Here is a 24,402-nt window from a genome sequence, read left to right as displayed (position 1 = left end):
GGACATACAGTGATGGGGGCATCATAGCTCCTGTCCATGCAAATATATTAATGCACAGGTTTGAGTTGATCATCTATTGAAGAATGATAATGGGAAAGAACATATGAAAGACTGGTGTTGCTAGGTCGGCACCATTTCTGGTTTTTGGTTAAGGACAAATTAAGTGTTTCATAACCTCTTTACATATTTGAACACAGTAGATGACAGAATCCAGTTTACCTACACAACTGTAACACCAATGATACAACTAATCTCTTAGATGGAGGCGTGCACATTTCTGACTATACGTTCACAACTAATGTATAGACTAAATCAACAGACCAGGAATATATTTGACTCTATCTAAGATTCACTCTCCACAGACCATGAAAGTATTCCTTACAGCCAGTGGCTCAGAGTAAAAAGAATAACACCTAATGATAATGATCATGAAATGCAGTCAAAAATAATGAAAAACACAATTCTGGCTGGAAAAATATGTGAATACAAAATTCAAGAAGACCAAGAAAAGGTCCAGCCACATAACATGCATGAAATTCTTACTCAGTAGTGGAGTGTGTCTAATCCTGATTTAATTTATGTTTTCAGGTATTCCCTACAAAACAATATAATCAAACAAACACCTCATAAATGATAAATCGGGAATGCATTTTAACCAGAAGATGACAATTTAAAGAAGTTGTTCAACTTCAGACCAATATTTGCCTATCATCCTAGAAAAGACGTTAGTGATTGTTTAATGCAAGCACTGCACCCTAAAATGGACTATCAAAGTTGAATACCCACAAGGACATCTGACACTAAGCCTTGTCTGAACTTTGTAACTTTCCCCAATGTAACAAAGAGGAATATCATGCATCATCCCACTACAGGACACATATTCATCAAGGATTATGGAGCTTGTGATGCAGCCAAATGTCATGTACATAGTACGTTGCCCCTGCAGAACTTATTACGTTGGTCAAAGCAGTCACACAGCCACAATCCAATGGAACAGGGTTACGCAAATGTTCGCTCCAGAGTCACAGGATCAACCACTTTTATACTATTCTCAACAAATTAGCCAAATGCATTTCCATTTTGTCAAAACAATGCATCCTTCACAACACACATATTCCCCGATATATGAATGATGAATTTAATTTGGATTGGTATGTATACTTTTCCATACATGTCCACGTTACTTCATGTTGTTTTGAGAGCCATACTTTACATTATTCTGATTAAAAACTAGCAGATGGCTTGGACATTTTCTGTGAGAAAGTAATATTCTTTAGACAAAACAAAGGGGGGTCTGGGAATCTCTCTACCAGCACGAACACAGCCCAATGACCTGTTCTTGGGTGAATAACCTCTGGGAGAGACTCGACCAAGTCTTTAGCTCACTGTCCCTTTCACAGAGAAGACATTTCCCTGCATATCAGCCTTTGTCCTGCCCAGGGGCAGTCCAGCGCCGAAATGCTAGGCAATTCTCCTCTGAACAAGAGTACCATCAGTAACCCCATACACGTTTTTCAGCCTTGTTGGGCATCATCAGTGAGGTGAAACTGGTGCCTCTCTAAGAACAGTGAGCAAGGGGTCCAGGTCTGGATCGCGCTGTTAACTTAGGGTGAAACCCAAAGTTAATTAATGCAAAACAAAGGGGGGTCTGGGAATCTCTCTACCAGCACGAACACAGCCCAATGACCTGTTCTTGGGTGAATAACCCTTGGGAGAGACTCGACCAAGTCTTTTGCTCACTGTCCCTTTCACAGTGAAGAAATTTCCCTGCATATCAGCCTTTGTCCTGCCCAGGGGCAGTCCAGCACCGAAATGCTAGGCAATTCTCCTCTGAACAAGAGTACCATCAGTAACCCCATACACGTGTTTCAGCCTTGTTGGGCATCATCAGTGAGGTGAAACTGGTGCCTCTCTAAGAACAGTGAGCAAGGGGTCCACGTCTGGATCGCCCCGTTAATTTAGGGTGTAACCCAAAGTTAATTAATGCAAAACAAAGGGGGGTCTGGGAATCTCTCTACCAGCACGAACACAGCCCAATGACCTGTTCTTGGGTGAATAACCCCTGGGAGAGACTCGACCAAGTCTTTAGCTCACTGTCCCTTTCACAGAGAAGAAATTTCCCTGCATATCAGCCTTTGTCCTGCCCAGGGGCAGTCCAGCGCCGAAATGCTAGGCAATTCTCCTCTGAACAAGAGTACCATCAGTAACCCCATATACGTGTTTCAGCCTTGTTGGGCATCATCAGTGAGGTGAAACTGGTGCCTCTCTAAGAACAGTGAGCAAGGGGTCCACGTCTGGATCGCCCTGTTAACTTAGGGTGAAACCCAAAGTTAATTAATGCAAAACAAAGGGGGGTCTGGGAATCTCTCTACCAGCACGAACACAGCCCAATGACCTGTTCTTGGGTGAATAACCCCTGGGAGAGACTCGACCAAGTCTTTAGCTCACTGTCCCTTTCACAGAGAAGAAATTTCCCTGCATATCAGCCTTTGTCCTGCCCAGGGGCAGGCCAGCGCCAAAATGCTAGGCAATTCTCCTCTGAACAAGAGTACCATCAGTAACCCCATACAAGTGTTTCAGCCTTGTTGCGCATCATCAGTGAGGTGAAACTGGTGCCTCTCTAAGAACAGTGAGCAAAGGGTCCACGTCTGGATCGCCCTGTTAACTTAGGGTGAAACCCAAAGTTAATTATGGCAAAACAAAAGGGGGTCTGGGAATCTCTCTACCAGCACGAACACAGCCCAATGACCTGTTCTTGGGTGAATAACCCCTGGGAGAGACTCGACCAAGTCTTTAGCTCACTGTCCCTTTCACAGAGAAGAAATTTCCCTCCATAGCAGCCTTTGTCCTGCCCAGGGGCAGTACAGCGCCGAAATGCTAGGCAATTCTCCTCTGAACAAGAGTACCATCAGTAACCTCATACACGTGTTTCAGCCTTGTTGGGCATCATCAGTGAGGTGAAACTGGTGCCTCTCGAAGAACAGTGAGCAAGGGGTCCATGTCTGGATCGCCCTGTTAACTTAGGGTGAAACCCAAAGTTAATTAATGCAAAACAAAGGGGGGTCTGGGAATCTCTCTACCAGCACGAACACAGCCTAATGACCTGTTCTTGGGTGAATAACCCCTGGGAGAGACTCGACCAAGTCTTTAGCTCACTGTCCCTTTCACAGAGAAGAAATTTCCCTGCATATCAGCCTTTGTCCTGCCCAGGGGCAGTTCAGCGCCGAAATGCTAGGCAATTCTCCTCTGAACAAGAGTACCATCAGTAACCCCATATACGTGTTTCAGTCTTGTTGGGCATCATCAGTGAGGTGAAACTGGTGCCTCTCTAAGAACAGTGAGCAAGGGTTCCACGTCTGGATCGCCCTGTTAACTTAGGGTGAAACCCAAAGTTAATTAATGCAAAACAAAGGGGGGTCTGGGAATCTCTCTACCAGCACGAACACAGCCCAAGGACCTGTTCTTGGGTGACTAACCCCTGGGAGAGACTCGACCAAGTCTTTAGCTCACTGTCCCTTTCACAGAGAAGAAATTTCCCTGCATATCAGCCTTTGTCCTGCCCAGGGGCAGTCCAGCGCCGAAATGCTAGGCAATTCACTGAACAAGAGTACCATCAGTAACCCCATACACGTGTTTCAGCCTTGTTGGGCATCATCAGTGAGGTGAAACTGGTGCCTCTCTAAGAACAGTGAGCAAGGGGTCCACGTCTGGATCGCCCTGTTAACTTAGGGTGAAACCCAAAGTTAATTAATGCAAAACAAAGGGGGGTCTGGGAATCTCTCTACCAGCACGAACACAGCCCAATGACCTGTTCTTGGGTGAATAACCCCTAGGAGAGACTCGACCAAGTCTTTAGCTCACTGTCCCTTTCACAGAGAAGAAATTTCCCTGCATATCAGCCTTTGTCCTGGCCAGGGGCAGTCCAGGGCAGAAATGCTAGGCAATTCTCTGAACAAGAGTACCATCAGTAACCCCATACACGTGTTTCAGCCTTGTTGGGCATCATCAGAGAGGTGAAACTGGTGCCTCTCTAAGAACAGTGAGCAGGGGTCCATGTCTGGATCGCCCTGTTAACTTAGGGTGAAACCTCACTGATGATGCCCAACAAGGCTGAAACACGTGTATGGGGTTACTGATGGTACTCTTGTTCAGAGGAGAATTGCCTAGCATTTCGGCGCTGGACTGCTCTTGGGCAGGACAAAGGCTGATATGTGGGGAAATTTCTTCTCTGTGAAAGGGACAGTGAGCTAAAGACTTGGTAGAGTCTCTCCCAGGGGTTATTCACCCAAGAACAGGTCATTGGGCTGTGTTCGTGCTGGTAGAGAGATTCCCAGACCCCCCTTTGTTTGCAAAAATTAACTTTGGGTTTCACCCTAAGTTAACAGGGCGATCCAGACGTGGACCCCTTGCTCACTGTTTTTAGAGAGGCACCAGTTTCGCCTCACTGATGATGCCCAACAAGGCTGAAACACGTGTATGGGGTTACTGATGGTACTCTTGTTCAGAGGAGAATTGCCTAGCATTTGGGCGCTGGACTGCTCTTGGGCAGGACAAAGGCTGATATGTGGGGAACTTCTTCTCTGTGAAAGGGACAGTGAGCTAAAGACTTGGTAGAGTCTCTCCCAGGGGTTATTCGCCCAAGAACAGGTCATTGGACTGTGTTTGTGCTGGTAGAGAGATTCCCAGACCCCCCTTTGTTTGCATAAATTAACTTTGGGTTTCACCCTAAGTTAACCGGGCGATCCAGACTTGGACCCCTTGCTCACTGTTCTTAGAGAGGCACCAGTTTCACCTCACTCATGATGCCCAACAAGGCTGAAACACATGTATGGGGTTACTGATGGTACTCTTGTTCAGAGGAGAATTGCCTAGCATTTCGGCGCTGGACTGCTCTTGGCCAGGACAAAGGCTGGTATGTGGGGAAATTTCTTCTCTGTGAAAGGGACAGTGAGTTAAAGACTTGGTAGAGTCTCTCCCAGGGGTTATTCACCCAAGAACAGGTCATTGGGCTGTGTTCGTGCTGGTAGAGAGATTCCCAGACCCCCCTTTGTTTGCATAATAATCTTTAGAGTGATATCACTAATTAATGCGATTTCATATTTCACCCAAAAATTCTTTGTTCCTTTTTTTAATTTGTTTAATTTATTTATATTTGTTTAGCTTAAAGTTGTCCTCGGGAGATCAATAGCATCAGTCTAGTTGTAATACTTGTTTAACTACCCATGGAAATATGTCATTTGACATCCTGGATGCAATAATTAATTTGAAAAACACACTTTAAACCTTATTGTTACACTGTATCTCTATCCATGTAATTGCTGTTTTACATATAACTCTTTGGAACTAACAAAGCAGCTAATACTGTCATGTAGTGGGTGGTATTATTTAACATATTGACAGTTGTGCTTAATTGAATGAAAGATGTAAGCACCATGCTGGAGAGTCACAACATTTATTTTATATTATTTGTTTTGTAGAGACCGTGATTGTCCTGAAGACATAGCACTTGCTCTGAAACTAATAGAGATTGTGATCATTGTTGTCACAGAAAACTCCAACTATTATAATTTTGTAAGATTAAATGATTTACTTTGGAAACATAACATATTGTTATTATGGCCTATTTGGATGCTAATTTATTTATGAATTCGACATGTAGTGCAACTCTTCTTAGTAATTTTATACCCACCTGTTCCCAGTTTTGGTTTTGCTGAATGTGCCTCATGACTGACAGTTTGTGCACTTTTGAACTGAGTGTTTGAAAAACATGAGTGAAATACCTAAACAATGGCCCTCATTCCGAGTTTGGAGGTAGCCATGGCGCTATATGCCTCCAAACCCGGGTCCGTGTCCAGTCTGGGTGAATGAGGACTTACCGGGACATTCCGACCTGTGCGGACCTGGTAAGTACCCATTCACCTGACCAGTCCCCATTCCTGTTTGAGCCCCCATATTGCTCAATGGGAATGGGGAAGGCGCTAAGAGCAGGCCCGGAATTAGCGCCATGGTCCCTTAGCGGGACCCGTAAAGAACGTGTGGTCCGACCACACGTCCTTTGCGGTTCCCGCTAAGGGACCTCGGAATTGGGCGGTAAGGGATTACCGGCATCGGTCCCCTTACCGGTGCCCGGTATCCCTTACTGCCCAACTCGGAATGAGGGCCAATATCTTTCAAAATATTACTGGAAAAGCATATTTTGATAACTCCCAGAGCACACATGCTTTACTCAAGTTAGGCTTCATGAAGACAATTTTCTCTGCCCAACATACTTGTATTTTTGACCTTGAAGAAAGGAATTGGAGTTGCTTGCCGTTGTGTTGTTTTGAATATCTGTCTTGGTTTATGCTTATTGTTTTGCTGCCTTCTTCTGACTGCAATATACTTCTGCAAATTATTTTCTCCAAAATTGGAAGTGTTGCTTCCTGAAATTCGAAATTCGAAGACCAATTGTGGATGGAGCCATTATGTTTTGCTGTACCACATATCCCTGCCTGCTATGTTCATATACATATGTTTTGTCACATGCTCTGGATACTCAACCAAGGGCGATATTTGACCTTCAATTAATCAATCACTACACCTTTACTATTCTAAACACTCATGAAAAATATTTGTAATGATATTCTTTTTATCCTTTTTTAACACTGTCTTCCCTGGTTTCCCTGGTTTGCTCACTGAAAGGGACTATTATCAATGCTATTGATCAACCCCCCATGATTGGGTGCTAATGATTCAAAATCTTGCAGTAGAGAATGAAGGGTGATATCTCATAATATATGTTGGGCCTAAATAGTACATTTCATAGTTATGTGGTGTGACAAACCTGAAGGTGTCTCACTCGCTAGTCCCCTGGAATCTGTCATCCAGGTGGCTAGGACACAGCCATCGCTACTGGATTGTCTGTCCTCTATTCAGTCATGGTGTGCTGCAAACAACCTTTGTCTCGATGCCAGTAAAACTGAGATTGTTTGCATTGGGACCCCTGCTCCAGCTTCCCCCTTCTCACTCTGGCCGGCCTCCCTTGGCCCCGCACCCACCCCCACCTGCAAGGCCAAAAACCTTGGGGTCATCTTCAACTTCACTCTGTCCTTCTCCTCTCACTTTTCTGACATCTCAAAAAAGTCTATCAACTACACCTCCTCAGAGGCACTCTACGTTTTCTCACTTTCCCCTCAGTGTCTCACTGTCTACAGAGCCCTGGCTCTCTCTAGACTGGACTACTGCAACAGCCTCTTCCTCAACCTCCTTGCATCTGCCCTGTGCCCTCTGCAACTCATCCAGAGTAGCACCGCAAGACTTATCCTTGGCCTCAAGTCCATGGACCGCATCTCTCTGGCACTGAAATCCCTTCACTGGCTCCCTGTGGCTGCGTTGGCCACAAGGCTTTCTGGGGCCTGGGACGTACTTACCTTCAACATTGTCTTTATAAATACTGTCCCTCTTGAGCCCTCCGCTAATCTACCTCCAACCTTCTGCGAGTGAGCTGGTTCTCCAAGCAGAGATTTGGAGGGAGATCCCTTTCCTCAGCAGGTGCCAGCCTCTGGAACAGCCTCCCTGCCACCCTCCGTCTTGAGCCTGATATTCTTAAGTTCTGGAAACTCCTCAAGACCGTCCTCTTCTCCTCTTCATTCTCTTTCACCCCACCCTGCTAACCTAGCTCTCTTCTCTTTCTTCTCTCCCTCCTTTCCATACAGCTTACTGACTGGCCACCTGGTGTACCTCAGTGTCTCACAGGTCGCAGGCACCCCTGCCAGTCCTTCTGCACTTGCCTCAGGGCCCTGCACCCCACCCTCTCACTGCACTTGTAATACATCCTTGACAGCTTCTCTCTCTGCACTTCACCAGTCTCTACCGTCTGGGTGCACTTGGTCCCCTGCCCCTCCCTTGCACGATCTGTATACAGCCCCGCCTGAAGATCGCTCCTTCTGTTCTCCCTTGTCTTCACCCCTTAATGTGCACTTGAAAAAACCACAGAATCGCCATCAGGCCTATTTGCTGTATCTAAACTGTTAAATGTATCATATTCACTTAATCTGCCTGTGCAGACCGTTATCATCTCAGAAATTCAATGGCTCGGAGCGACTGTTGTTTTTTCCCTGTGTTCCCACCCTCCTTGAGCGCTTTGAAACACTTGCCTGTGTATAGGTACTAAATAAATAAACATTACCATGCCATACCATATCATCCAGTTCCTGTGGGGAGGATCACCTGGATGAGGGGTTTTCGGTGAGTGGAAGAGGGAAAACAAAGGGTGAGATGCGGTATCGCCTTCCTTATGACATCTTTTCCCCATCCTACCCACTAGGATATTTAGAAACTCTACACCACCCCCCCCTTGCCCGACACAAACACTTTCTCATTACGTGAGCGAAAACGGACTAACACCAGAGCCGTTGACCTGACATGTCCCAACACAAGGGTCAGGCAGAGTCAGGCAATTGCTGATAACCACACACACCTGACGGCCCTTTACCTTTCCCATTGGGATAAAAGGCAGAGCACAAGAGCACACTTTGAGCAAGGCCGAATACACAAGGAAGCAGCCATTCCGGCACAGCATTTCAAATGGAGGAGAAAGGCAGTGGGATCAGAGAGGACAGCCAGGAGGGAATTGCCCTTTCCCTTTTCAACGCAGACCTGCAAAGCCTCCCCTAAAGGAAACATAAGACCGGGAATCGCAGCTGGCGAGTGATGCGACAGGTTTCAAGGGTGGAAGGGGCCCTCCCGCACTGATAGCCAGGGTGGGGAGAAGCACTTGCCGCTATGGTACCGACCTTGACTCTCAAGGAAAAAGAAGAGGCAACGAGTTCAGCACAGCCGGTGAGTCGGAGGACCCTGATAATGAAACGGACTGTGTTGGGCTCAAGGTTGCAGTGTCAACACTCTAAGTAAGAAGATAATAGACAAAGGTATTGTTGTGAACAAACTTGGTACCAGAGTTAGAGTGGTCCGGTGCCCATTGGAATGACTCTGACTGGTACCCTTCAAATGCAGAAAGCAAAAGTATTGAACTAAGAACTTTTTATTATCGAAACTATCAGACCAAGAGGCCTAGGGGAGGCTAGCGTGAAGTGTCAAAGTGGTCATATAAGGGTCAAGCAAAACCCCTTGTACAATTGAAAGTCTTTGACACATTGTAAAAATGTGCACAAAAATACAGGAATTGTGAAGGTGGCGTTTGCACCCGGAAGAGGGGAACGTGATGTCATTTTGTGTGGAGAGAATAAACTGCTCAATTGTTTAAAAAGACATTAAGATTTCCGAATATTACAAGGTAACAAGGAAGTCAAGGGAAGCAAATCCTGCATTGTGTTAAAACCAAAGTGAACTGTGTTGTTTGAGGCAAATGTGAACCCGACTGACGGATGACTAAGAATTGGGGTGGACAGTGATACAGTGGGGATTGTGTGGTTAATTTTCATATAGGAGGCCCACATGCAAATGAGCTTTGCCCCCACTCAGTGTGCCCTTCCAGGGCAGCAAAAGAACCAGCAGATCTTCCATGGGGAAGTTACATGTTTGTATTCCCTCGGGTGTCAATTGCAATCTCTGGAATAGGGAGGAGCCTTACCATGGACCAGAGAGAACATCATTGATGTCCGGAAGGAGGGATTGCATTCAACTGGTTCATTCACGTCATGTGGAACTCTGCCCCCTCATGTACAAGGCAGGTGGGTGGTCTGAGGAAGGGCATGTATGGAGCCATACAGCAGGTAAGAGTTAGATAATAGAAATATCATAAGCATAGCAGGAAAACGGCTGGCATGTGTTTTCCATTAAGCGCACCTCGGGAGGTCAGTAGTAGCCAAACAGGATGAATGCGCTCTGGCTTTATTAATGAATCAAAGCCTGTGTTTCACCCTGATGACTGCCTGCTTCACCCGAACCTCCATTTTGTGAGATGCTCTTCACCTCCCCTGGACCCTGCGGCCCCTAATTCTTATGATCATCCCCCCACATTCCATGGAAGCCATTGAATTGTAGTTGTTTGTTTTTGCGAGGCGGTATGCCGAGGTACCAAGCTAAAGTTTGTTAACACTGTATTTTTATATTGTACTTACTTAAACTGTTTTGCTCTTACATAGCGAAATAAACAATTATTGAGATACCCAAAGTCTACTCAAGTTATTGACTTTGGAATGATTACTGGCTGCGACGTCACTGGTGGGATTGGAATTTTTGACTTGCAGTTTAAACACTGATTTCCGCAGAGAGCACTTAACTCAATCAGCTATCCTTCTCTAACATTTGGATATGTCTCCTAGAACCATAGAAAAAAGCTTGCCAGTAGCCCATTACTGAGGCAAATGGTGTCCAACAATGGCAGTGTACAGTAATGCAGCCCCGGGCACCCGCAGGATGTTGCCATCTGTTTGAAGTAGTACAGAGGGCAGGTTTAACAGCGGATTCGATTTTGGGTGCTCCATCTGATTCAATGATTTGTCTTTGTTTTCAATAGTTGTGCATGCAGTCCCTGTGCACCAAATATGGCTTGGAGAAGTGTGACTGTGAAACCAGCTCAATGTATGAAAAATGCCAGCTATGCTGCCAACAACCGGGTGAGATATTCCTCTTTTATGCATGTTGTCCTTTTGTATAAAGCTACAAGCAAGGAAGCCCTGCCTCAGGTTTCTGCTTTTGCTGCCCCAAATTTGGGAGAAATTATGATGTCACAAAAGGACGCTTATAGCTTGCGAATGTAATTGTGCATAGAGAGAATTGATATGTCTGTGTACAAGATCTACGCCTGAAGCCAACAGGAATGCACGCCGCAACAACATACTTTATTGACTTGTGGCGCTGCAAGTTAGGCAATTCATTAAGATTGCATGAAAGTATAAGCCAAGTCCCAAGATCTAGGCTCACCCCAACATCAAATAAGTTGATTTCAGACAATATAAATCCATAAATATGATACAAGATATGGAACAGGTAAAGGATATGTTGCCAGTGAACAGAAAAGCAGATGAACAGCACACATTATTAACAAACAACAAAAAACTGCAAGCATGTTCGCTATTCTCATTCAATAGTAAAATGTCCCATCCTAGATGTTACACCCAGACATGAGTTGGACATTGAAAATAACAACATGGCTTTGTCTAGGGTGCGCTTCTAGTGCACCAATTCTTAATGCTCTTATGTCGAACTCGGAGATACTCATCTAGGACACGAGGGTAAGCAAAATGCGCTGCCTGTGGCAACATTACATAAATTGCCAGTAAAATAGAATATGCACACTGTAATCAAAGTGGCCTGCTTGGTGCAGATTTAATTGGATCTCTTTAATTGGCTGATCACAAGAATATTTGCATTTTGTCATGAAACAATAACAGCATCTAAAGACAACTGTCAAAATGTACAAACTGAGAGTTTTTGGGGGTGGGGATGATGCGTCATTCAGATATATTTCCATCCCAAAGGCAAATCTGAAGTACAAATGTGTTTTCACATTAGTGTTGGAAAAAGACTGATCTCCATTCTGAACCCTTGTTGGTGCCTAAAAGTTTATTTTGATTTGTTCTTGATAGCAACAGGAATTGTGCAAATTCAGTCTTTTTAATTTACTTGGTCTATCTTCAAAATGCACTTTCAACTGTCTGTGTGCTTGTCAGTGCGCCCCGGGGTTTCTGCTATCTCTGGGCCAACTCACCGGTGTCTCATGGCATTTCCTACCTGATGCATGTCGCTGCAGCGAAGCCTCAGTGCGGGAATCGCACACCCCGCTTGGCAGACCCGCTTTCAGCTCTTCCCACAGTCACTCGCCAGTGAAGTGGCGGATTCTCGGCTCAACCGCGTCCTGCACAGCTTCTCCTCTGTTGACGGTCCCCTTGTGACTTTTCCTTGAAGCCTGATACGCTCCTCTGGATCTCTCGCCACTCCGGTGTGAAATGCTGATAATAGGAAACTTGGAAGCACCGGCCTGCTCCCTTGTGTTTGCCTTCACCCGTGATTCTGTCTTGTGTGATGCCCAGTCTGCATCTCCTCTCTCCACCCTCTGATTGCCAGTGAAAACCATCTTTAAATATCCTGCGCAGCTGATTCACCTTGCAACTACCAATCCACACATCTGTTTTAGGGTTTCATTCAATCCCCATTCATTTTTGTTCTCCCTCTCCCTCATCTCAGTACTTGAGGCATTATAGGAGTTGGAGTCCATAGGATTGTAAGGACTTCCAAGGAGATTTTGCTTGAGATTTTTACCTAGTACAGAATCATCAGGGATAGGAAACGTGATTTCTGTGTTATGTACATGTGAGGTATGAAGGGCATTTAGTCTAGAATGATTTTTAGGAAAGGTTTGAGTTTTATAACTGGAGTGTTTTGTGTAATGACAGCATGCCATCGGGAATTTAGGAATGATAGGGTCCTCCTCATTTATAAAGGAAGAATACCACATTCCTCCTGATGGAGTCACCACATCTCCCCGACAGTCTCTTCTCCCATATGATCCGCCCCCATAATACCACCCACAGGGTTAGGATCAGGTAGCAGCTGCCGTCGCCTGGCCACGTGGAAGGAGATCTCAGGCTGGGGATCAGTGATGACTCCACAGGATTCATTAAAGTTCCTAGGAATTAAAAAACAATCCAACATGTCATGAACATAGAGCAACATAGAGCAAATACCTAATCAATAAGGCTGGGGAGGAATCTGTCCCAGGTTTATTGTTTGCGGATGATGCAGTGTTGTTGTCTACCTTTACAATGGGACTAAGATTGACCCTGAATACTTTTTTTGGATACATGTAAAGAGCTCCACTTTGAAGCTTATATTGGGAAGACCAAGGCACTAGTGTTTATATCTAGATTCTCTAAACCTTCTAAACTAGCTGTCAGTATTAACAACTGTGCTTTTGAAGAGGTAGACATTTATGACTATCTTGGTGTGAAATTCTGTGACAAAGGCCTTTGGTCAACCCAAACTGAGAATGCTTGCCTTAATCTTAATAAACACAGTGCCGCAATCCTGACATTTTTTAATTCCCATGGTAGAGGGGCAGTTTCATCTGGTTCACAAATGTGTGTGCAAACTCTGTGGAACTCAGTTCTATCAAACACCAATTCTTGAATAAATTGTTTGCACTCCCATGTAGTCAGAATGCACCCGTCCATATGGAATTGAGTCTTCGTCCGATTGCATGATGCTGGAGGTAAATCTCCCACTCCCAGGCCGAACTCTTAGTATGGCAGAGCAGGTAAAGTGGCAGTGATTCCGTTACCGCCACTTTTTCCCCCACACCACCATACTCTTAATGAGCCCCACTGTGTGCTAGGTTTTTATCTAAAAAGCAACAGGCCTTTCCTATCTTGGAAGTCTCTTGGCAAAGGTTGAAGGAGGGGGACAAAATGTAGTGCGTTCAGGTTCCCAATCTACTAGGGATACTGACTTCCCTCTGGATTCTTGATCAGTGAACATTCTTAGGGATATAGCACCAAGTAAGCTTATTGACTCTTATTGACTCTCAAAGTTAGCCTGATGGTTAAAGCGCTAACATGGACATGATTTTATATTGAAACTGGCCAGGATTTACAAAAACATTATCCTATGTTATTGCAATTCCATTTAGCAGTAAATTCAGATATGTGTAAAATTCCAACTCCAGAAACAAATTTGATTCTGTGAATTTCTTCAATAGCGTTAAATATTTTTCTATACCTACACATCTTTTCACTTCTGAATATGAGTCTTTCTGTGTTCTTAAAAATATTCATAACTTTTTTGTTATACTGTTGTTTAACACTTGCTTGTGCTACTTTAGAGATAGGGGGTCATTACGACCCTGGCATTAAGGGTTTAACAGCGCTGTAAAAGGTATCGGCGCCGTTAAACCCTTGACGCCTGATTACGAGGTCCCTTTGCGGGACCCGACCTTAACGGCTGGTTTTACCAGCCGTTAAAGTAGGGTGCCGCAAAGGGACCTCGGTGCTAATTACGGTACCGCAATTTGCGCTACCGTACTTAGCGCCTTCCCCAGTCCCATTGAGCCCTATGGGGTTAAATTGGGAATGGGGAAGGGCCATGGTGAAATGGGGAAATACCGCCCCGCCAACCTTGGAATGAGGCGGTATTTCCCCATTGAACCATGGCAGACTCGTTACAACACAGGCACCAACCATGGTGCTAATAGCGCCATGGTTTAGCGCCGGGGTTGTAATGAGGGCCATAGTCTCTGGTTTGTCCCAAATATGCTCTAAACCAATGCCCATCTTACAAAATATATGTAAAGGCTTTAACCACCCTACTACTAAGTGCTTCTTGCATTGCTGCCCACTGGCCACCTAGAGCCAGAGAGCTATAAACTCTGATCTCAGCCTGATTTCCACCCAAATTCTGTTGATGCCCAATTCTCATAAATAACGGACATTATGAGTACTAGAGGGAAGTATGAGTTACAGTTGGTGAATGCATTCAGTCATTCAAAAGCTTGCGACAATACTTAAAGTTACATTTCTAGTGTTAGCTTCACCTGCGTTTATTGGCTGATTTTTGAGTCAGGTTGGTACTTCCCTAACATTGTGATCTTGGTTTGCATGCCTCTCTGAATGTCTCTCTTCGTGGGCTTCTCATTGCGCCCATGCTTGCCCTTATCTTCGGCCTCTGATTTACATCTAATTAGGATTTACTGCATGCCCAATCTGTCCACACAGGTATATCTGCCCATTGTCCTTTTAGGCTAGTGAAAACGAGGATTCCAACCATTTTGCTAGAGGCCGGCAAATATCCACTTCAAGTTATAATTCCTTTTTCTGAATGTTTGAGTAGCAGAAGTTTTCCTTGACCAGCCAATGATCTAAACCCTAGACCTTAACCAGTTCTTACTTGTAAAATAAAGATTTTGTTTTGACCTTTTAATCTTAAGAATTGAAAATCTAATCTGTTCAGTAGACCATACACCCTTGCTTTGCCCTAACATGTGTATGATGCCCTCTAGTAACAGGACACAATAACTGCAGCCCAGGGCGAGAAGGCTAGTCAAAGGAGAAGAAGGCTGGATTATGTAAATGTACTCCCATAAGCGCCCAGCCTCAGCCTAAGAGGATTCATGTCACATACATCAATATTATTTATTTATATATTTGTTTGTTTTGGTTTAGAAAAACCTTTGCAAAACATTCATTTTCATTACAAAGATTCCAGACAGAAGCAAAATAACATTATCGGAAACCATTATTCTAATTTGCAATACATAGTAATACTTATACCACATTTGTACCATTCATTTTTTTCTGCCATGGCTTCATGAGATGGCCTAATGAACATCCAAAATTAAGTCGCAAAAACTCTTACATAGTAAGAAAACCAAACCACAATTGAAAACAAAAGAAAAGGAAATTTAACAGTTTTAAAAGTTCTATATATATTTTAAAACAGAGCACAAATGTTTCTCAGAAATGTTGCAACCCTGATATTCAGATTGCCTTTGCAGTTGTGTAACTTCTTATACCAAATAAATTCTCTATCCACTTCCGCAGTGTTATGAACATATTGAGCAAAATATAGTCTTTTTTCCTTCAATGCCGGACATACCAACAATATGTGTTTCAGGTCCTCTACCGTACCTTCTACCCAACAGAGCCTGCACCACGGCCATGTTAATTGAACAGTAGATCTGATTGAAAGTATTTGGTTAGTAGGCAATACGTTGAATCTAAAACACATAAAATCATTTCGTATTGTTATATTTGGATACTTGTTTAGGTAGCTTTCCATCCCTGGGAGCCATTTATTTAATGCACACTTGTTGATATAGTTTTGTACTCAGTATTACATTTTTTGTATGGATCCAGTCAAAACCCAACACACTTTCTTTCACCCTAGCCGGGCTATTCCTAAGTGAGGTGGCTGAAATCCCCATTAGCTTCAAGCTTTTTATAATTTCCTCATTCAATTCCACTATAAAAGGATTGGATGTATCTCTACCTGCATAACAGTACAGAGTGTTGGTATCTGAAGAGTTACATTTCCTCCATAACGTCATTCTTTTCCAGGTCACCAGTGCCTGGAGCGAGTTTAGACCCATTTCGTACTTCACTAAATTATATGGCATACATTTCGGAAGGTGATACATTACGGATTTCCAGATGTAACTTTCTATCGAGGCCCATTCCCCTTCACATGCTAAGAGATGGAATTCAGCCCCATATGTTAATCTGGGAATGACTTTTTTTTGTGTAATATTCTCTAAGAGGGGTCATTGAGAATTTCCCAAATTTTGCATCAAGGGCCCTCATTTGAGAAATAGCAATGTCGGCCTTAAGTTTCAATTGTGTTCTGAGTAGGTGTCTGGATTGTACACCTGCTATTGAGAAACCCAGGTATTTAAACTCCGCTTTTGCTTTAAGTCTGATATTCCCGGATACCCATGTTAGCATATTTGCTTTCTTGTTCTTCCTTCCCAGGCGAACAATCACTGTTTTGTCCGGATTCACCTTTAATGCAATTGAGTCAATTAAACCCTCGAAGGCTCTGAGCATACGTTGTAATCCCACTTTAGTGGTGTCAATGAGAAGAAAATCATCCGCGTATGCTAACCAGGCCATACGTATCTTCGAAATTCTAGGTGGAACTAACCCCCTATTTAATAGAGCCGCATATGCGCCACTCACATATATGTTGAAGATAGTGGAAGCCAGTCTACAGCCTTGGCGCAATCTGTTATGAATGGTAAAATGACCAGAGAGGGTGCCCGCAGAATCCAATCTAACTCTCACATCCGTCTGAGAATAGATTGCCCTTACAATATCTAACAGGATTGCCAGCATATTTAAAGTTCTTAATTTAGTCCACAGTATATTCCTATCCACCAAATCAAAAGCGGAACTCAGGTCCATTGAAGCAATGAAGACCGAGGTCTCCGCCTTTTTCATTGCTTCTGCTCTCAAACAATGCAAGATGAGCCCCCCGCATTCCGTCCCCATGTTACTCCTAAAGCCGAAGTGTCTCATATCCAAAACCTGCTTGTCGTCAATCCATTTCCGGATATCTCTTAGAACAAGTGACGAAAACAGTTTGGATTCCGGGTCGGCAATGTCAATTGGCCTGTAGCTCTTAGGACGTAATCGGGAACCCTTTTTAAATATAGGTATGATAATAGATACCCTCCAGGACAATGGAAAGGTCTTGGTAACAAGTATGTTGGAGAACAAAGTGGAGAGTATTTTAGCCCATAATTCGGGATCAGACTTAAGGATTTTGTTGGACAAGTTATTGGGGCCCGGTGCCCCCGAATTTTTAGATTTTACAATTAAGTTTTTTATCTCCCATGTGGTAAAATTCAAGAACCAATTTGTTTCATGTTTCCATGGGACCCCGTCCTCGTCCTTCTTAGGACATTACATGGTAGCAAAGTGACCCTGCCACGTTGCTTCATTAATGGGATTCACAAGTAGCTCTTTCTGGGGTTTGTCCCAATTATTAATTAGATGACAAAAGTTTCTTGAATTAGGGCCCCTTAACGAAGTCAGCATTTTTTCCCCATCACTCTGACCTTTGTTTATTCTATGTTGTATGGACCAATTTTTGTAACTTTGTTTGATTTTTTTGATCCTATCCACCATATTAATTAAGGTCAATCCCGATTTCTTAATCAATCTGATCTCTTTCCTCATAGCCCGCTTTTTCTCTCTGATTTCTAAGTCGAACTTATGGGCTCTGTCTTTCCTAAGTAGGATCACCCTGTTATCAGTGTTGCCCAGTTTTTCCAAAGAGCTGCAGATATATTCAGTAAAATTACTGACCGCATAAGTCTTTTTCCTCTGCTGTTCTGAAAAATTATTTATGTCCGCCACCAAGGATGCAGTAAACTCTCTACTTTTTTTTCCCGTCCATGAAATTCGGTTCCCTGCTTGGTTGACGTAAATATAATAGTCAAACCCTGTTTTAGACTCAATAGGTACAGTGATACATATTTCCAGAGACAAGATACAATGATCACTAAAGGTGTTCTCAATGCACTCAAGATTCCCAGAATGATTGAACAGGTCCCCTGAGCATATGATATAATCAATTGTCGAATGACAGCCTCTAGCTTTCCAGGTTGGTAGGAGATTTACCAAAATTTCCAAGCCCCACATCTCCGCGAAGTGGGACCACATTCTCCCCCTGCACCTTAGGTTATCAACCCTTTGGGATTGTTCCCCCAATTTGCTAATCAGAATGTCCCCACTAAAAGAATCCCCATGAATAACTGCATTGAGATCACCTGCGATCACTATCTGGCCTCCTGTGTTTATTAACAACCAGTTCTGCAATAGGGACCCTAGATTACATAATTCAAGCCATAATTGCCTGTCCGAGAGTTCACCCGGGTTCCAGTAAATATTGACTAACAAAAAGGGTGTGTCCCTGTTATTATACAACAGTAAGAAACCCACAGCCAAAAAATTATGGGCAAAAGCCCATTCTCCCATAATTTTGGGATTCAGGTGGTTCTTTGCTGCAATAAAGAGTCCACCTTTGGGACAACCTCTGCCTCCCCCTTGGGCACATAGAGAACACACCGTAAAACCCTCCCAGCATAAAGGGACCTTTGACCAAGTTTCTTGGATGAAGAGTAGATCATTTTGTGCCAGGTCCCTCATTAAATTCACATTATGTAAAAGATTGGCCGGGCCTCTCGAATTCCAGGTTAACAATTTCAGAGTACCATTTGCCTTTACTAAAGTGGCTTCTCTAGTTTTTTGAGGCTGTCAATGGACTCTCTTAAGGTCAAGGCAAGCCATCTACAGTCCTGTTTCTCCTCCTTTCCCTTCTCCTCATCCCTTTCTCCTTCCTTCTTGTTTGAAGGGTATTCCTTCTGCTCTCTGCTTGTATTTCGAGATGTCGCTATAGGATGTGACTGGGTCTGAACATATTCAAAGGTATCGAAGCCCCTACGATACAGTTCTTCGGCTTCTTTCATCATAAGGTTTCTGTCCAATGGGGATGGTATCACCATACGGACATAGTCCAACCTCTGCCTGTGTATATAATCGACCAGATATATGTCAGTGGATTCAATTAGGCTTAGGTTTGGAATCTGACCCAGTAAAGACAAAATATAGGGTCGATTTAGGGCAATGTTATTCTGATCTAGGAATAATGTAGTCAGTACTAGGGCTGGAAGATCCGGTCTCACTGGATCCTTCAGGTCCAGTGTCTGAAGTGGCTGTAGCTGGTCCTTCTCCTTCATCACCTTTTCCCTTCTATAGGCCTCTCCCCTCCCCAATATTCTTCATATGTTTCCTCCCTCATATTATTCTGTCGCATTTCAATTCCAATTTTGGGCACCTCCTGCTGCTGTTTATCTCTTAGCACTCTGAGGATGTTTTGATAAAGGGTCTCATCATTGACATTCTCCTGTATTTTCCCTGCTGATTTCTGGTTATCTTGGTGAAAAATGTTTCCCCTCTGAACCCCACCAATAGCTTCAGAGTTCAGTTCACACAGGTTATTTGCCCCACTATCCGGCCCATGGTCTTGGTTACAAAGATTAGTATTGCCCAAGGACGGACTGGAAAGAATTTTGGGTTCATTACCCTGGGAAATTTTCCAGTCCCTGCTCCCAAGCCCACATTATCAGCAATAGGGATCATATTCCTTCCCGGGGCCTTATCAATAAATATTTAATTCTCCTTCGTAATACTTTTAGTCATGGGTCCTTCCCTTCGTGTGGAATGGTTTAGCTCTTTGGCTTTTACAAGCCACCCAATATTAGTTGTAATGTCCTGCGGAGGAGCCGCATTGAAGCTTTCATATACCTCATCCCTTTTGTTTTTATTTTTCATTACTTCACATAGTTGTTGATCACCTTGTACATATACACTTTGTGTCGCTTGGTCCTTCACCTTATTGGTGACCCTACCATCCTCCTTTAGAATGTTTTTGTTCTGCTGTTGTGTATTTCCTCTAGTTGGAGATTCCTCAAACTCTTCCCCCTGAGTAAGATTTCTCTAATTTTTTTTAGATGTTTTGGCAGTTACTCCTTTTTTATTTGTATTTTTCTTTTTTTGTTTTGCCATTTTTTTAATCTGTCTTTTAGACAGTTTAGATTCGGTCAGCTGGTCCACTGACCCATTTGTCCAACTTAGGTCAGTGTCATCCAACGACGTGTTCCTCCCGTCCCAAAAGAGTCTCGTGCCTGTTCTTGTGAGGCATCTACCAGAATTATCTCTTCCGTGAGAGGATCCTTCGTAAGATCAACCGGCCTTACCTCCCCTTCCCACTCCTTTATTTTCCTCAGAGATTTTAACAGTTTGTCAGATAATCTATCTGGTAACGCTTTGAAATCAGGGATTAAATTGATCAGACACTCCGTTTGCTTACGCAGTTCAGACAGAATTAAATGATTAAAAATTGTCATCATTACCGTAAATTCTGAGGGAGAAGAATCTGAACTGATCTTAATAGCATTCTCCTTATCAAATGTAGTGCCGTTTGAGAAATCAAGCAGTTTATCATAATTCAGATTCTCATGCACATCATTATCCTTCAATTTATAGGTATTCTCATGCTCTTTATTTGTATTAATTACCAGCTCATTAGGTTGCACAGTGTTCGCTGAATCATCCTCCCCAAAGAGCGGTTGAGAATGATCAATAACGTCCTCACTCTGTTTCTCGAGAAGCGAGCATTCTTGAGCATACTTTAGGAATTCGGCCTCTTGCGAGGGATTAATGTTGTCCTCCGACTGTTTTTCTAGCTGAGAACATTGTTGTGCACATTGAAGTAAGTCAGCCTCGTCCTCGTTGGCCTCCGGCAGCGGTAAGGCTGCAGCCCTGGCCAAACTCTCCCTTCTGGTGCTTACCGCAATAAAAAAGTCATCCCTCGCATCTTTGCGGGGCGGAAGTTTAACTTTCCCCATTTCAAAATGATATCTGCAGAGATACACAATGCACGGTTATGTGTCCAGTTAAACCCTTTGCAGCAAGACACACCAGCCTCTAGTCAAAAGTCTACAAGCCCAAGTTAACTCTTACCCCCTCCACCCTCCGCCAGCTGAACAGCCCAACAGCCACACTTCCAAGCACTTCCGGATGCACGCACGAGATGTGCGTGCACCTCTGCTTTTAAGGAAGTGGAAGTTGCTGAGGGCAGGTGGGCCAGCAATGTGCTGAACCAGTAGCCGTGGCTAAAGGGAGGAGAAAGCCAGAATGGGTTACTCTCTCCTCATATGAGACCCGCGGTGGACCCGCGGTCAAGTTGAATCAGATACATCAGAGCGGGAATTGGGAACATAGATACCCTCGAGTTCACTATGAAGTCCACAATGTTGCGCGTTTCGCTCGATAAGGAAACTGCTAAACTTCAGCTTGCCGACGCCTTTACAGAAAAGTCGGCTTCTCGATCCAAAGTTCGATTCCAGCAGCGTGACACAGCCCAACAGCCGCACTTCCAAGCACTTCCGAATGCACGCATCAATATACCATTACCTTAAAGGTCCTAGCAGGACTGAGGAACATCCAGAAAGACTGGACTGGGGCTTCTTCCCCCAAGGAAGCCAAGGTCATAACTTCACCCTCAGTTAAATGTGTCCACATTTCCTCCTCGCTTTCCCATGTATAAAACCTGGTAATTATGGCCGTTTGGGGCCTACTTTGAAAATTTCGGATTCCTGGCATGTAACCTCACCCAAACGATGTTGGGGGCCTACGGAAGTAAGTAGAAGGGCTTTACTGTCTGTGTTTTCTTGGGCATGGATTGAACATGCCCAGGCCCAAAATCCAGTGAGTACATTTCAGACATACCCCCTGGTGCAGAAATCACCTCTTCTTCTGCTATCTCTCTTTTTAGTGCTGTGCCCCATAAAATACAGTTAGGTCCGACGATAAATGTGTTTCAATTGTACACATAGCTTGTCTACATTTTCCTTCTCATGCCTTCCTGAACATCTTATCTATTACTCGCCCATATCCAACTATCTATTCGGCATTGCTCCTCCCTACCATTACTGAATATTCTATCACACTCTACCTTTGCCGCATTGACAGCCAAAAGCGACTCGACACCAAAAACTATGGCAGGAGGCTCTATACAAATGCAAGATAACATAACAAACTACTTTAAAATATCTTGCTTTAACATGTACAGCTAGTTAATTATAACTTATTTAATGTTATCTTATTGTGTTTGCTCCAAGCTGCGCCACCGTTTTGATATGTGTAATGTATCTTGATTGGCATCTGACGTAAGTGCTTCCTCTTCTTAGGGCTTATGTTTTGATTCTTTATTTTTGGGAAACAAATCAGTCTGTCATGCAGGCCTTCAGAGATATTAGTACCCGGCGAGAGTCAACCAGAATGAAACAAACATTCTGATTGGCCCTCGCCAGCTCCATATCTCGCCGGGAATTCTTAGACTGGGATTCCACTGCTTTGTTCCCGGCAGAGGGCGTGGCAGCCCCTCAGCCAATGAGGAGGCTTGTAGCGGGGCCATACTCACTCCGAGCTTCCACACGGCTTGAGGCTGCCTTCGTCCCTCGCTGGGGAATCAGGAATGTGTTTTTTTATTTTTATTTTTCTTCCCCCACCCTCTCCCCGACCTCCCAGCCGCACTTACCTTCCCATTTTTCCTTTTTTGGGAGCAAACGCACTGGGAAAACTTCTGCTCCCAGCGTGCACGCTCCAGATGGCCGCCATGCAAAGGGAAAACGGACTCTGTTTTCCCTTTCCCGGCGGCCATTTCTTTGGACATTTTCTTTTTCTTTTCTGAACGCTGCAGCGTATCGGAACAGAAAAGAATGCTATTAGTACCCCGGTCTTGCAGGCTGGGGTACTAATAGCAATATGCCCCTCGCCGCAGGGGCATTACATGAAATGCAAACAAATTTGCAGGCTGAAATGTAAAACAATCTTGCTTTGTAGCTGTGTTGTGTGGTCTGATTACAGTAGAATCAAATCCCAAAGTCCAGCTATGGTGCTAGGATTTCTAGGCACTTTTAAAGAGTTACTATTCTCATTTCTAATTCAAAAGCAATGAAACCATTCAATGTCTAGTGGACTGTATGAGCGGCCAAGCGAAGACACTGCATTTCATCATCAAAAACAAGAATTGTATAATCAGATAGCACCATGTGCACTTCTGTACTCTAAAACATAGTCACAAGATTATAGACTGCAGCTTGCAATATATAATTCTTCCAGATAGGGCCTGGCTCACTTCTTTGGATCTTATTTACAGTGTTAGTTTTCTTTATAGGCATATAGAACACAACTCACTCGTATAGGGATACAGTGCCCAGCTTATACATGCTTTTTCAGGATATAGTTCCAGCTGACTTCTTTAGGGCTAAAATGTCCATCTCCCCAGTGAAGGGATATATGCCCCCATGCATGTCTTGAGGATAATAGTGACAAGATAATTGCTTTACAGATATATTGCCTGTCTCACCTCTAAAGATATATATAATGCCAATTACACTTCTTTCAGGGGTATAGTGCCCAGCTCACTTTGTAGAAGTTTCACACATGTTGGCCCCTCAGCTCTCTTAGAAGATGGTTTGTCTTGTCTAGGATCCTGCACCTAGGCCAGCTGGCATAGTTACCCCAGGTATCCTCCCCATGGTGGCAGCATATATGGGCTCCTATTCTTTATTTATTTATTTTATTGTTTAAAATCAAGGTTTGAATCAGGTGGAAATCCTGCCTAGTGATCCCAGTTCAACAGCAGCTCACCACCATCTCCCATCTTCCACAGCACTTCTTCTCTTGGCAGCCCTGATCTCCCCAGTTGGCTTCATCTGCCATGCCATCCTGAGGGTCCTATTGGTATACGGCATCCCACAACAAAGATGACACACCACCTCCAACTCCAGCAGACATTGGTAAAGCACAAAAAGGGTCCTTTCTGGCATAATGGACCCCGTGGTTTGGACTTATTGGTTTCTTGTTGGTGTATTCTGTTAACATGTCCATATCAGCCCCTGATATCAGAGGGGATATCTTAATCCACAATGGTTCCAGGCTCCATGACCCATAGTTTTATGCTTATCCCGCTAATGATATTGATGCCTGCCGCAGACATCTTATACAGCTGTGGTGTGGGACCTCAGGAGTAGGGGTATCTAGCACTGACGTAGTGACCGTTTTCTAGGGTTGCCTGGTCTAACCTGAGCAGGCGGCATGGACTAGGAATGGGGCTCTGTGAGTTCCATCCTGTATCACCTCCTGGTAGCACACAATTCTGGCATGAAGGAACTGGTAGGTCAGTTTTCCCAGGTGGCAAAGTTCCTTCCATGCACTAGTATGGAGACCGGACACTGACTTCTTTGCATTCCTCAATTCCTCCCTTAGTGGAAAGGCTTGGAATGTTGAAAACTGGCGAATCCACATCATGAAAGGATCTTGTATTCCACTCTGAGGTCATCCTTGCTATAACAGAAATGAGCACCAGCTGGTGCTTGGTCCAGTCAGGGGCTGCTCT

The 24,402-nt window shown here is 44.1% G+C and overlaps 1 protein-coding gene across 2 annotated transcripts in view; it reads left to right on the top strand.

Annotated features, from left to right (window-relative positions):
- The window catches only part of LOC138577770 (disintegrin and metalloproteinase domain-containing protein 10-like), a 680,452-nt gene that overhangs the window by 543,891 nt on the left and 112,159 nt on the right, over positions 1–24,402 (top strand). For both annotated transcript variants that reach the window (XM_069649653.1, XM_069649654.1), the window contains one exon: positions 10,460–10,559. In XM_069649653.1, the coding sequence (XP_069505754.1) occupies positions 10,460–10,559 (100 nt within the window). The remainder of the gene's footprint in view (positions 1–10,459; positions 10,560–24,402) is intronic.

The sequence above is a fragment of the Ambystoma mexicanum genome, chromosome 1p, assembly GCF_040938575.1.
Source record: "Ambystoma mexicanum isolate Mex_15411 chromosome 1p, UKY_AmexF1_1, whole genome shotgun sequence".
NCBI classification, from domain to species: Eukaryota; Metazoa; Chordata; class Amphibia; order Caudata; family Ambystomatidae; genus Ambystoma; species Ambystoma mexicanum.
Note: the sequence above shows the minus strand (reverse complement) of the source record. Positions and strands in the feature narration are given on the sequence as shown.